At 35.7% G+C, this 13797-nt stretch overlaps 1 protein-coding gene across 1 annotated transcript; it reads left to right on the top strand.

The window, feature by feature from the left end:
• Window positions 1–204: 204 nt before the first annotated feature.
• Window positions 205–12171, top strand: LOC129367535 (secretagogin-like). The gene is made up of 11 exons (XM_055042065.1): window positions 205–351; window positions 608–678; window positions 3000–3092; window positions 6957–7046; window positions 8437–8493; window positions 8777–8854; window positions 9377–9432; window positions 9553–9598; window positions 10361–10420; window positions 11293–11361; window positions 11646–12171. The coding sequence occupies exons 1-11, from the start codon at window positions 282–284 to the stop codon at window positions 11772–11774; spliced, it is 819 nt and encodes a 272-aa protein (XP_054898040.1). The 5' UTR covers window positions 205–281; the 3' UTR covers window positions 11775–12171.
• The last annotated feature ends 1626 nt before the right edge of the window (window positions 12172–13797 follow it).

Below are 13797 nucleotides of genomic sequence, written 5' to 3' on the forward strand. Positions count from 1 at the left end.
ATGTTTTCATGGGTCTCATTTGATACATTTCCAGTCAGCCTCTTAGGGGAACTTATTTTGCTCTGCAGTGTAACAAAACCTCCACTAGATGGCGCATTTGTTCTGTACTGTAAAATCCCACATTTTATCCCACAGACTTGACTTACTGACATACAGAAGAAGGGGGTGTGGTTTTTAGTTGAGAGAGCATATGTCAAGCAAGCAGACGGCTCAGGAGTTCATCTCTTCAGACGTCCTTGTTGCAGACGTACGTGCAAAAGTTTTACGTTTTCTTTGGAAAGATGGAGAGTTCTTTTGACAACCTGGATGCAGTAGGTTTCTTGGAAATCTGGCAACACTTTGATGCAGATGGTGAGGACATTTCATGTCATCTTGCTATTCTTTAACATGAACTGGTTTCAGATTTGACCATTTTGCTTGGCTTGCATTGCGAGACCTCAGATGGTTTATATGTATCATAGATGTAGAGGCAACTGTGATGCTAGAAATAAGTATGCACTGAACACGTAAGAGAATAAGTAGTTTTTCATGGATTATTGAAAAATCTTTTATGAATCTACTTTTTATACACATTCCAACTGTTTGATTTCCGTTCTTGTTTTTGTAGACAATGGCTACATTGAGGGTAAAGAGCTGGATGAGTTTTTCCGGCACATGATGAAAAGATTGGGGCCACAGGTGAGTGAATGTCTTATCTGCAGAAATAATCCACTAATTTATAACTACACTTTCACAGACAGTAAGCAACATTTTGTGGCATCATCTGCATGTGCTTCTGATTGTACAACCTGAAAGAAACAGCAGTGTGGTGCAGTTGATTGTATTTGAAGTTGTCATTTCTTCTTTTTCCCCATTTGAAAGGTTAATGGGTTCACATCTTTATGGAGCACATGTGAGAAAAGTAAGGTGTAGCATCATTTACTGGAAATGACTGCGAAGTTAGCAGAAATTATAGATTTCTGCTGTCTGGGTAGCCAAAGACGTTTACAATGGGTGAGATCTCTGTAGTGATGCTGGACAGTATATTTAAAAAACATCCGAAAACTATCAGAGAACAATCTAAGTCGATACCGTTCTGAGCAGAGATGGAGAAGAAGAGCCTGTTGGCCATGTTCACTAATGGCACAGCATGTTTGCAGAGCAAAGTTAAATGTGGTTAAGCTGAGTGATGGCCAAGCCCTTTTCCTGCCCAGTTTTAATGGAAACTCCAATAAGCACACATCCACTGTCGTTCTTCTGCGTTCTGAGCAGACTCCCTTGGATACTAATTGGGTTGCACTAAAACAAACAGATTGCCACTCTTATACTATACTCTCTTTTCTGATGTTTGCTCTCCGCCACTAATGCCCTCAGGAGGGAGGATGTTCAATGGATTTCTGTCAAGCTGCAAAGACATTGGACAGCCATCCCATCTGCTCTGACTGTCATTTACTGCTGTGTATCATTTTGTTGCCAATTTTTACTGTGGTTTGTCAGCCTTCTTTTTTTTTTACTCCGATATAATTAGTTTCTGTTCATTGTACTGTACTGATGTGTCAGTAATTTTGAAATGTGACCTGAAGTGGAGTTTACATTTTGTCTGGTTAAATTACACACACACATTTTTGCATAATCAAAAGAATAAAGGATAAAAAACTGAAGAAGGGAACAGCTGTGACGCCTCTGAAAAAGACAGAAACATGTCAGGTATGAAGAGACCTAAAATAATTCAGCAACTGTATGACAGATTAACAAATCAGTTTCAGAGATTTGGGATTTTAAAAAAGAAAGAAAATGCCTCCTAATTGCAAAGTCCTGATTTGACAAGTCTGTGTGTTTTGAAATTTAAAATAGTCATTTTGATTTTTTACTTTTTTGTCATACAATTTTACATCTGTTGAATATATCTGAGACTTGCCAGATGTTATGCTTGCCTTTGTTTTCAGTGTCATTGTCTGAGTGACCGTGGTAGTTTGGGTCTCTTGATGTTGATTTGTGATAACTCTGTGGCACCTTATGGTCTGCAGATTGTGTCCTCTGCTCTGCACAAAGCGATCATTCAGGTTTAAGCACCATGGATCAACATGTTTCTATAGTCACAGGAAGGTGACTGGAAAGTTGGTTGCTAAGTAGAACAATTTCATCACCTGGAAGTATAATTACCTTCAGATGTGACTGGAACCTAAATTGAGATTAGTTTTATAGAATATTTGGAAAAACTCAGACAAACATACAAAAAAACAAAAAACAAATGGATCTCAATCTCAAACTGTTTATTCATATGCCCGATCCGTTTTACACATACGTTTACTCTATTCCCATTTCCTGAGTGTTGGTAGTTTGTTGCGATTTATTTTTGTCTGAAACTGTATAGACAGGGAGTTCTGACCCCTGCAGGTCTGGAGATGTCAGGACTCTACTGCTGCTTGATTAGTGGGGTATATTACACCTGAGACTAGTGGGTCACATGGGAACTGAAGTGCTCCTGTCAGACTGACCTCTTTATAGGCTGCCCTTCACAAAAGAGTAGGTCTTTTGTTTGCACATAATCCTCACAGTGACAACCTTTAAAAATGCTACTGACTGATTTCTACATCTCATGAAGCAAGCAGTCAATTTGGGACAGTTGATTTGCAGAGAGCCAAATAGTCAATAGAGGATTTCTGCTGGATTGGATATGTCAAACAACTTCTGTTGTTGGACCTCATGGTTAGGGTCAAGTGCCATAGACCCTGTTAGTTTGCTTGAGTTCAAAAAGCAGATCTTGAGGGAGGAAACAGACTTTGATTAAAGATGTATCCATGGAGAGAACGATTAAAAAACAACCGACAAAGCTGGAGACGTAGACTTGTTTTTTTATGTAGTCTGGTTCTTTATATTCTTTATATTATATTCTTTACATTTAAAATATTGTGTTGTATTTCCTTCAAAATCAGACTTTATTCACATTGAGTTTGGTTTGGAGTGAAACAAAACTGAAAATCAGTGATTCATTTTGATTAGTTTTGTTTTTTTCACAGGAGAAAGCCACTGAGGAGAGAGTTCAGAGACTGAAGCAGAGGTTCATGTCTGCCTATGATGTGACTGCTGATGGTAAACTACAGATTCAAGAGGTACTATTGTTCATGCCTCGTTTATATTAGTCATAAACCAATTTAAATATGTTTCTTGCACAATTCTGCTTCAGTTAAACAAAAATTATTGGTATTATGGAGGGTTTGGGCACAGGTTTTTCTGATTTAAGCAGCAGATCTGAAATGGGACTGATTATAATTATGATGATAAAAGACGAATGACTGATATAGACAAGCTCTCTATCAGCTTGTCTTCTTCCTGTAATCCATCCTCATTCATTGGTCCAGGACAAATTCTCCTGTTGCTCTGTGGTTCAGACTGACGTTCTCATACTTTTTGTTGTGGGTTTTTTTTAGCAGTAAATTTGGTCAGCATGGTCTCTTTACATCCCTATAGAAATCCTGATGAGGTGAAATAAGATCAGTGCTTATCTGTCTTTAGGTGTATATTTCTGACTTTACCTTTTCAAATCATCAAAAGTTTACTAACTGTTTTGCAATGATTTTCTCAGCTCTATTGAGAATTACAGCAGAATCTTATCTTATTCAAAGTATGTTGTGAACACTGTTCAGTGTGGCATTTAAGGCTTCAGGCCTGACAATAAAAAGGCCCCTGTAAGCAGAAACTCTTTGGGACTGGTTGTGATTTGGACAAACTGGGAAACAGCATTATATATGTATTATGCAAACATTTTAAAACTGTTTTTTAGTTACTCTCAAATGTAATTACTATCACACTTTGAGGCTCTTTGTATCTTCAGCTTCCTCTCCACACGGCTGCTTTGTTTTTGTCAAACGTGACGCATTTAAAAGCTGCTTGCTTTGAGCCTACTTCCTCTTTATTCTACGGCAGCATCATCTGACTTCAGTCCCATTCCTTTTTAATCAACCACCCTTCTCTTAAAACCATTTGAAATTAACACCAACGTTGTGCAAGACAGAACTGCCGTCCAAACCATCTTGTGTTCTCAAACGCTCCAAAGTGGAAATAACTCAATTGTTCCTCACTCAGTTTTTTTTTTTTTTTTTTTTTTTTACATAAAATACACATTTAATAATCGCATGCTGCTTACCTCAGTTCTCTCCAGAAGTTTCTGATATGCTGGAACTGATTCTTACTAGTTTAAGTCACCTTTATTATTTTCACATTGATCCCAGGCTGCAGTCTAGTTAATCAGGATATCTCATAGTCTAAGACAACATAATCCTCTCCAAAGTAGTTAAGTGTATTATTTATTCCAGAGGACAGAAACTATTCATTTGGATCACTCCTTTAATGAATTACACCAACAGAACCAAAGGCTTCAAGCTTCCTCTAATACGGAAAGAAGAAATCAATATGCTTTTTCTATTAGTGGCTTGTTACGTACAGTGATTTATTGTAGTTGAAGCAGGAAGGGTGAGCTCAACATGGCGCACCCCTGGCTATCTGCCTTTTTTCTTTATTAAAAGAAATGATCCTGAATCCATAACTCACATCTCCTGCCAAGAATCAGTTCCAACAAGTGCTGTTGTAGCAATTTCAGATGTTTAACAGGATGTTTCCAATCTACCTGCACTGATCTTACTTAGAGGAGCTCAATACGATTGTAACTTTAAATTAATTCACATTAGAAGTTTTATGTACATGTCTTCATTGGTTACATATATTTCATTTTATCCTATTATGCCAAAGCTATAATTTTTATGCATACTTTTCAGACCCTTACATTTTTACCAGAGGTAATTTCTGCAAAGACTAGCTGTAATGTGAGGTCATTTAAAAAGGCAATGTAAAATGTAAAAAAAAACCCATCTAAATAAAAAAATTAAGATGAATTAATAGTCATACAAAAACTAACCTAAAATATTTTTTTCTTTTTGGAAAAACTTTGAAATTAACAGTAACTGTTAATTGGGATACTTTAAGTGTTTTGTCATTTGGTTTTTATGGCATGTTACATTTTTTCAAAGCAAATCAAAATATATAACATTAAGAATATTGCCATAACACCTAATGCATCAGTTATAGCAACAGTTGAGAAATCCTGCTGTTGTAAAAAACAAAGAAAAACAAATCGTCTCATAAACCAGTCGGTAAAATGCCCAGCTTTTACATTGGATTTAAAGGTTAAAGGTTAAAATTTAGGTTCCTCCTCAGCCAACTGGTTAGAAACAATGTTAATGTTGAATGTTACTTTAAATCACTGACTGGGGCACCCTTAGGAAAAATCCTGGGCCATGACTATGAAATCACAAACAAAACTGAACCTAACAAAACAAAATGAACTTTAAAGCTAAAACAACCTAATTTGTGTGCAGCAGACAGTTTTTTATTTTTTTATTTTCCATTTTAATAACCGCACATTACAAATTCTTATATCCTCAAACATTACCAATAATGCATAAAGGCAACTGAAACTTTTAAAGTAATACCCGCAAGATTCGGATTACTAATGCTTTCTGGAAAACAAGAAAAGCTACTGGTATAAACAGGATGTTAGACCATTGGTAAGCAACAACCATTCTGTCTTACACAATGTCCTGTTGTTACAGTATTTTCTAACAAACCATCTTGTGCCGAAATGCATCTTTAAATGAAATGGTTTCCCCAGTTGAACTCCACTGTTGTCACTTTTCTACTTGACATTCTGTGTGTACAAAAGGTTTCGCAGTCTTGAAAGCTTGTTTAATAAGATGTCTTTGCAGATGCATAGCAGTCAAAGAGGAAGTCCACAATTTTATCTGTAAGCCACAAGATCCTGTCTTAGTTGCACGAAGTGCTGGCATGCTTTCAGTGTCTGTTCACTTATATCAGAAGAGAGAGAAATGAACTACATTCAGCCTCTATTGCCCCATAATTTAAATGTGAAAACTAGCCTATCAAGTATAGAAAAGTTTAACGATGACCACTTCTGTCAAACTTTGTACATATGACTACATTGTGAACAATCCTCATGTTGAGCGGGTTTACATTCACAATTTGAAGGCATTTTTACCAGCAAAGCCCTTGGAAACCACTTTTTGGTTTTATTTTATAGCTGTGCTGACATGGTCATCATTTACAAAAACATGAATTGGAAAAAATCCAATTGAGAATTGAGAAAATTATCCAACTATTAACTTTTTTGATGAAGACCTATTGTGCCTTTAGTTGTCATCTGTTTAAATAGTTAATCCATATAATCCATATATGTGTGGAAAAGATCTTATACGGCGTCTGCACAAAACAGCACTGGTGGTTCATTGTCCTTGTTATGGCTTCAGCTTGGTCTTCTTGTGGGGTGAATCCTTTACCATTCCCATCAGAGAGTTTAATCTACTAATGTAAAGCTGGAACAACAAGAACTAGAGTGGATCCAGGTCAGCTGGTGCAGAGGGCGTTCAGCGGTGGGTTTGTAAATCTTCCGCTAGAGTGTCCTGCTAAGAAAATCAAGTTGCAGTTTATCTTTTTTAAATATATGTTTAGCTTTTTCCCCTTTTCAATTACCAGATGTCTTCAAACCTTGAATACTGTCTGTCATTGTGCTTTAAATTTTGCAATAGGTAGCAGACATTTGACGTTGAATGGCTTCCTGCAAGCTTACGGAGATACAATCATAAATATATATCATGAAATCTGCTCCAGCCTGAACTAAAGATGTCTGATCTTATTTCCTGGGAATTCTTTTGAGCAGTTCTTAAAAACACAAAACATGATTCTATCAGTCAGTGTTATTGCTTCTAAACTGTTTTGTATTATGTTTTAAACGTGTGCTTATGTTTTCATTTTTCTAGAGGCAATTTGTTTTAGCAGGAAATGGTTCTAAGGAAGACTACCTATATCTTACGAAGATTAAAAGATAAAACTGAACTTGTACAGACTTGTAAAAGCAAACACTATGTGCATCTTTTCAGATCTCTGCTTGCTGTCTTGTTTTCTAGTTGGCCAACATGATTTTGCCAGAAGAAGAAAACTTCTTGTTAGTTTTCAGAAGAGAAGCTCCACTGGATAACAGCGTTGATTTTATGAAGGTGAAGATGCACACATTTCCATAAATATGAAAACGATCAATGATGACGAGGTAGATTGCGAGGTAGATAGGTTTCTTGGTTTGGTAACCGCATGCTGTTGCATTTGGATATAAATATAGCCTTTAAAAATACATTTACTTGAGACATCCATGAAGTTATCCTACCTAGATCAATGTGAAGTCTCTGTGAAATGACTTTATTCAGTCATGCCCATGATAAATGGTGCTGTTCTCCTGTTGACCAGAAAAGACAGTATGACTGCATCACTCCACCTTTGCCTTGAAAGTTATTTCACTTGCTTTATAATATCATTGTGGTCTAGACAGCTCACAAAGTTTCACATTTAATTTGTTAATGAAAGTATTGACACATAAATCAGTTATTCTTAAAGTGGATACTTGGACCTGGACTGAATGGCATGTACATATGATCAATGTCTTCAAGAAATTTCTAGATGATTAGAAATTTGTTTTGTAAAAGATTGAATTCTGAAAAGAGTAAGAATGTAGTGAACTGAATTTAAGAATAAATAATCATTACAGTCTAACAGGTTTTGACAATTCATTGAATGCAGACTTGTCTTTTTTTCATGCTAGACTGTATGTAAGTTTTTATGTTTCCCAGTGACAGTAAACTTAATTTCTTATTAACAGGCTTTTGCTGAACCTCTGAATCAGGTGTCTTAAACATCTAAAACATGTTGAAGAACACTGTCATAACCGTCTCTGACTACAACTTGATTTCAAGAGATTTTTATTTTTGTATGTTAGTTTGGTTTGACTTTAAACGTAGGTTATTTCTTTGCTCAGTATTGTCTGTTTCTAAATATGTTTCTTTAGCCTATCATAGAAATCATCTGGACTTTTGATTGTGAAGTTTGGGAACCCAGACTATAAACTACCTACTTTGCCTCTTCACATCAGAGATGCTTAAACTGTAAGCAATTAAAAAAAATTAAGCAGGATATAAATTTGACCGTCACCCTTTTTGTCCCTTGATCTCTAATCGACTTTCTAACATGTATATTTGAGTCTTCGAGAGTCTGATACATAATAAGGTGGAAATGTTTTGAAATGCAGTAATAGTACTGGGATAGTGCAATAATATGAAGATTTCATTTCCATGTGTGGTCAACATTACATTTTTATTTTATTTTTTACAATTGTCAAACTATATATCATAGTTGGTAATATCATTTTATGGTCGTTTTCAATGTGTTTACCTCTTCTGACAAATACACTATTAACTGGAGGTTAAACTTGCTGATTGAGAATTGTTTTTTCACAATACAACTGAGCTCTGTCGTTCTTAACTTAGAAAGGATTGGAATTAATTCACTGGCTGAAATAATTTCTTATTGGTATAAATAACATTTTCTGATTTGTTGCAGATATGGAGGAAGTATGACATCGACTGCAGCGGCTACATATCAGCCCAGGAGCTGAAGGTAAGACTCATCAGATACGAGCGCTTTTCTTTTTGGGATCTTAAATATGATGCAGCTTACTTCAACATTTTCTTAGTAGAACATGAATAGTTGAAAATACAGTATTTGCAGCATTTTTGGAAAGGATGTTGCCAAAATGGGTAAAGGTGCACAGTTGATATTATTTCATGTGTGTGTAGGCACATGCTTTAAGGATCTGAGAGTAACTGCAACTGTTACTTCTGCAGGGAATCGATCTCAATGAATACAAATGTTTTTTTCTTTGTGGTTCTTCTTCTCCCAGGCCTTTTTGAAAGATTTATTTCAGCAGCACCACAAAGAAGTGTCCCCTGATAAACTGGAAGAATACACTGATGCAATGGTATAAAAAATCTGCTGCAGTCTCCACATATAGTCACACTTTATTAAAACTTGACTGATTATCCAATTCAAAAAGCTATGCAGTTTTTTTTTTATTCAGAGTAATTATTAATTTTAACACTGTGTACCTTTAAGACTTACCAGGCAGTGTTTGTTTTGTTTGTTTAGTTAATGCAACTATTGTTCATCTTTTTGATTGAGCAGATTTTCTGAGATGAGAACAGCTCTCATTTTGCAGAATATTCTTCAAACTCAATTGTACATCCTCCTGTGAGAGTTGACTCTTCTGCTTATGGATTACCTTGTATAATAATCAAAAGGGGAATTAAAAACATCAAACTTTTTTTTTCTTTTTTTTTTCACAATTACTGTTGGTATAGTCAATTGTGTACATTTTTGGGGAGAGTCAACATTTGAAGTTAGTTTTCTGATTTATGCATTTACATTTTGTAAAAATCTAGAAAACTGTGCCAAAGTGAATTTGCTGTGATTTTTAAAAACTAACAAATTATTTTCTCTTCAGATGAAAGTCTTTGACAAAAACAAGGACGGCCGTTTGGATCTGAATGATTTAGCCAGGTACATTTCTGCAAAGATTTTGTGCTAGAAGCTGACTACTTGAAGCTTTATAGAACATATCAATGTTGGTTTCATTTCCTGTTTTGAGTAATTCAATTAATACTGGGGTTTATGCTGAAGGATCTTGGATTTGGAAGAGAACTTTCTGATTCAGTTCCAGATGGATGTAAGTATCTTAGTCTTTTTAAAGGGGCAGTATTATGTATTTTCTATGCAGATACTGCCACTTTATAGCACAATCAATGCTATAAAGTGACTGTGCAGTGTCATTGCTGAAAAAAAACATTTTTTCAATTGTAGTAAAAATGATTTTTTTATATAAAACCTAAGTTAAAAGAAATTTGACTTCACATTTTAACACCTTGAAATTGAGCTTCTGTTTCTTTAAGAAGCTCTTGCTCTTTCCTACACTGGCACATCACAACAATGTTCCTCTACCAAGGTACACTATCAGGAATACCATCTAAATGTTTTCACCACCGTTTCAGTGAGAAGTAGCTTGTACGATGAACTCGGCAGATTCCAACACGTTTGCTTATTTCTGCTGGCTAGTCTGAAGGAGCAATGTGGAGTAATATGAGGGGAGGGCTGCTCTGAGGGGTGCACCACTCTGTAGTGTAACAAAATGTTGCCTTTTCAAAGCAACACTTGGTTTCACCACTCGTTTTCTGAACACATAACTGCTTGGACCGCTGCTCCTCTGGCTTAATTAAAGTATGATTGAAGTATTTCTCAAACATGCATGATTCAAAGCAACACTACAGCTATGCTTTGATGAGGGAGTGACATTAAAACATTATCTACACTTTAAAAAAGTTGACTTCACTTAATACAGCCCCTTTTGAAAACCAATTTAAAAAAATAAACCCACATATCTAGTTTTGTCATAATTGTCTGAGTAAAGACTCATGTTCTAATTTTCTTTAAGGCTTCCAGTAAAGAGGAGAGGAAGAGGGACTTTGAGAAGATCTTTGACCACTATGATGTTGTAAGTCCATTAAGAAACTCTGTGGGAAATTATCTTCTGCATCATCACTTTTATGTATTTAATGAAAGGAAAAATGTAAATGAACGTCTCGCAGAAGGATGTTTTGTAACATTAAGTATAGCACGGAGGAAATCAATTGACTTTGTTAATTTTGCATAATAAAACATAATAAGATAAAATGGCTAAATTGTGATCAAGTCACACTCTGGCTCATTATATCATGTAAAATCAGCACTCTTGAATAGGTTCACGTCTCGATTGTGAAACCAAATGCCTGAGAACTCTTTCTGCTCATGCACCATTTAATCTTTGAATGAAAAGCTACAAGGCCACCAGTTTTACTGAACCCGTTGGCTTTGACAGAGACGATGTTCAGAATAGCAGTACCACTGCAATTAAATGATAACAGAATGCAGAGTGTGAGAGTCTTGCATCTTTGTTTTTAGGCCTGTAGTATGAACTGATCTAAAGTCTGATCAGAGTTTAGCTGGAGAACAAGTATTGCGTTCCTGAACCGTTGCCATAAAGAGACTGATTTTATTTATTTTTTCAGGTTTGAGTTGTTTAACATGGAGCAATTTGTTTAGACCAAGTCTTTGGGAAAACTTATTTTCCTAAAAAGTTTTTTAAGGTCTTTGAAAACCTATTTCAATACAACCATAATATTTTTATTACAATGATTCAGGTTTTTTTTTGTTTGTTTGTTTGTTTTCTGAACAGATTATTCTGCATGGGAAAATTATACTGAAGTTTTCTGGAATTTTGGAAAAGCCTAAAATTATATTTTTGTCGCCATATTATTCTGCCTCTGTCTCGTCTTTCGGTTTTCTTCTATCTGCTTATGTTCCCTCCGTCTGGTTATCTGTCTCCAGAGTAAGACCGGAGCCTTGGAAGGTCCTGAGGTGGATGGGTTCGTCAAAGACATGATGGAACTTGTCAGAGTAGGAGTCCGAGTTATTCTTTTTTCTTTGTAAAACAATTTAAAACTATTCTATTGACATTTTGTAAGATTTTTTTTTTTTTGACATTCATGCAAGTATATTACAAAATTTTTTTATTCTGTGTTACTTCTGGGTAATCTGGAGCCTGAATTTCCTCTTAATTTTGAGGGTATAACGTGATTGACGTCCTGATGAAAAGCTGAAAACAATAAAACATTTTCCCTCCATTCTTAGTCTCTCATTCACTAATCAATGCTCTACTTCTTGCCTTCTGTCTTCTTCAGCCCAACCTGACGGGTCCTGATCTTGACAAACTGCGAGGCGTTCTGTTGCGTCACTGCGACGTCAACAAGGATGGGAAGATTCAGAAAAATGAGCTGGCTTTATGTCTGGGAGTGAAACCAGCACCTTAGAAAGCCTGATATCATATTCCTCGTATGAAACACTGACTGTATGATGTACGTCTGATAATGGAATGTCATCCACATAATCTCGCTAATTTTTCATGCATCAACTTTAACTTAATCCTTAAATAATGCAATGAAGTTTATGACAAATTAGACTCTTCATACTGGGTTTCTTAGGTAGTTCAAAGCCTGTGTTTGCCGGTATAAGTTGTTGGTAATTGAAGGTAACTTGTTGTGCTAGTCAACAAAGTGAAAGTGTCTCTTTTAAAGTGAAAATTTGCTGAATATAAAGTTCTTTGTTGAGGCTTTTACATTTGCATGTTTCTATAAAAATGTAATGGTGTGTGTTGTATAATATGCAGTAATGACCAAAAAGGAAAATAAACAATGACAAGTGATGGGATATTGATGTCTGTCTTCTTTCCCTTCAGCATCTACACTGGATGTGTATAAAGAAATGAAAAAAAAATCTTTCAAATGCATTTGGAGATATGAACATATACAACAAAATGTAATTCATTCAAATCCATTTATGTTACCAGAAAGAAAACATGGTAACGGTTGCTTTTAGATATTATTGTGTTAAATATTTGAAATGAATTTAATTACAGGAGCAACAGGAAGTACTGAATGCAATGAAGCATTTTGTTTTGAGCATTTTCTCAATAATCAAAGGGGGGCCCAACAGAAAAAGTTTGAGAACCGCTGACTTAAAAGATGTCTTTTATATTTATTCAGGTTATCTTTGATGAGTCAGAAGGTTTTTATCCACGCTGTGGGATGCCACGTTCCAAGATAGAGAGAAAATGTCAACCACATAGATGGAAGTCCTTTCAGTGACTAAAAGGAACTTAATGGTGCAGACCTAAAAGCTTTCTCCACTAGACCGAGATGCAGTTGGAGTCAAAGCCAACACGATGTGTGATTTTTAAATCCCCCCATATGTCCCATGTGTATTTCAATTAAACAGACCACCAGCACTGCAAATAGTTTGAATGTATTTTTATTGTACAGGACATGGCTTTAGTTGTACTGTGTAGCAGTACAGTTATTGGGTTGTGTTTGTGTGGGAGGAGGAGCTGAGACGCATGCAGCTGCTGCAAAGCAAACACTTTGAGCTCAGTAGGTGTTAACAGTTACAGCGAGTAAAACCTTGACTGAAACAAATTGGCATCAAGGTTAAAACACTGAATGGTTCAGAATCAGTGGAGCTATAGCGTATTTTATTTTGTCACTTGATTTTCTTTTATTAAGTAAAAAGTGAGAAATAAAATTGACTAAAGCTTCACTCTTAAATTTTATTAAATAGAGAATTAGAGTAATGCTCTATTAGTTTGATTCTTGTATTTTCTGATCATTTGGCTCAATTTGTTATGATCTGTGTTGCTAGTATGACATCTGACATTTATTTTCAGTCCTTGCAATCAACAAAGTTCACACATCTTTTTTTATTTTGCAAGTAGGCTTGAGAAACGCGGACTCAAAGTGAAAACGCTGTCAACCAATGTTACTCTCAGCCAATAAGGAAACATATCATTCTAAAGTAATGATCTGTTAAAATGCATCTCATCTTCCTAAGAGCTTCACTTAAGGACTGACATGTGAACTGAAGACATGAACATCACAAGCATTAAAGCAAATGAGTTTTCCTTTAGTAATGGAATAACTGTACATTTCAGTCTGAAGATTAATAGCAGTGAACAGTCTCTCTAACCAATATGCATATATTTATTAGCAATATATGCAATATTGATAATAAGCTAATGTAAAGACGTAATCTATATATGCTATATTTGGATTTCAGGAGGTGTTCTCAGTTCTGAACATCTGTCAAGCTTCTGCATGTGGAAAAGAATGCTCAGCATGTTTTTAATGCTGTGCAATGCTGCCCTCTTGTGGCAAAACTACAGCCTTGAATCCTTTGAAGGGAACGTTTCATTCATTCATCCATGATTCAAGTACGAGTGGTGCTGGTGCCTATCAGTGGTCAAAAGGTGAGAGGCGAGGTTGACCTTAGGTCACCAGTCCA

Source organism: Poeciliopsis prolifica, unplaced genomic scaffold (assembly GCF_027474105.1).
Source record: "Poeciliopsis prolifica strain line A6 unplaced genomic scaffold, Auburn_PproV2 SCAFFOLD017, whole genome shotgun sequence".
Lineage (NCBI taxonomy): Eukaryota > Metazoa > Chordata > Actinopteri > Cyprinodontiformes > Poeciliidae > Poeciliopsis > Poeciliopsis prolifica.

Bases quoted from the DNA above. Each gene is read 5' to 3' on its own strand.
- LOC129367535 (XM_055042065.1), top strand. From the start codon at position 282: ATGGAGAGTTCTTTTGACAACCTGGATGCAGTAGGTTTCTTGGAAATC. The intron at 352-607 runs GTGAGGACATTT...TTGTTTTTGTAG, and splicing joins GCAACACTTTGATGCAGATG to ACAATGGCTACATTGAGGGT. The intron at 11,362-11,645 runs GTAGGAGTCCGA...TGTCTTCTTCAG, and splicing joins ACATGATGGAACTTGTCAGA to CCCAACCTGACGGGTCCTGA.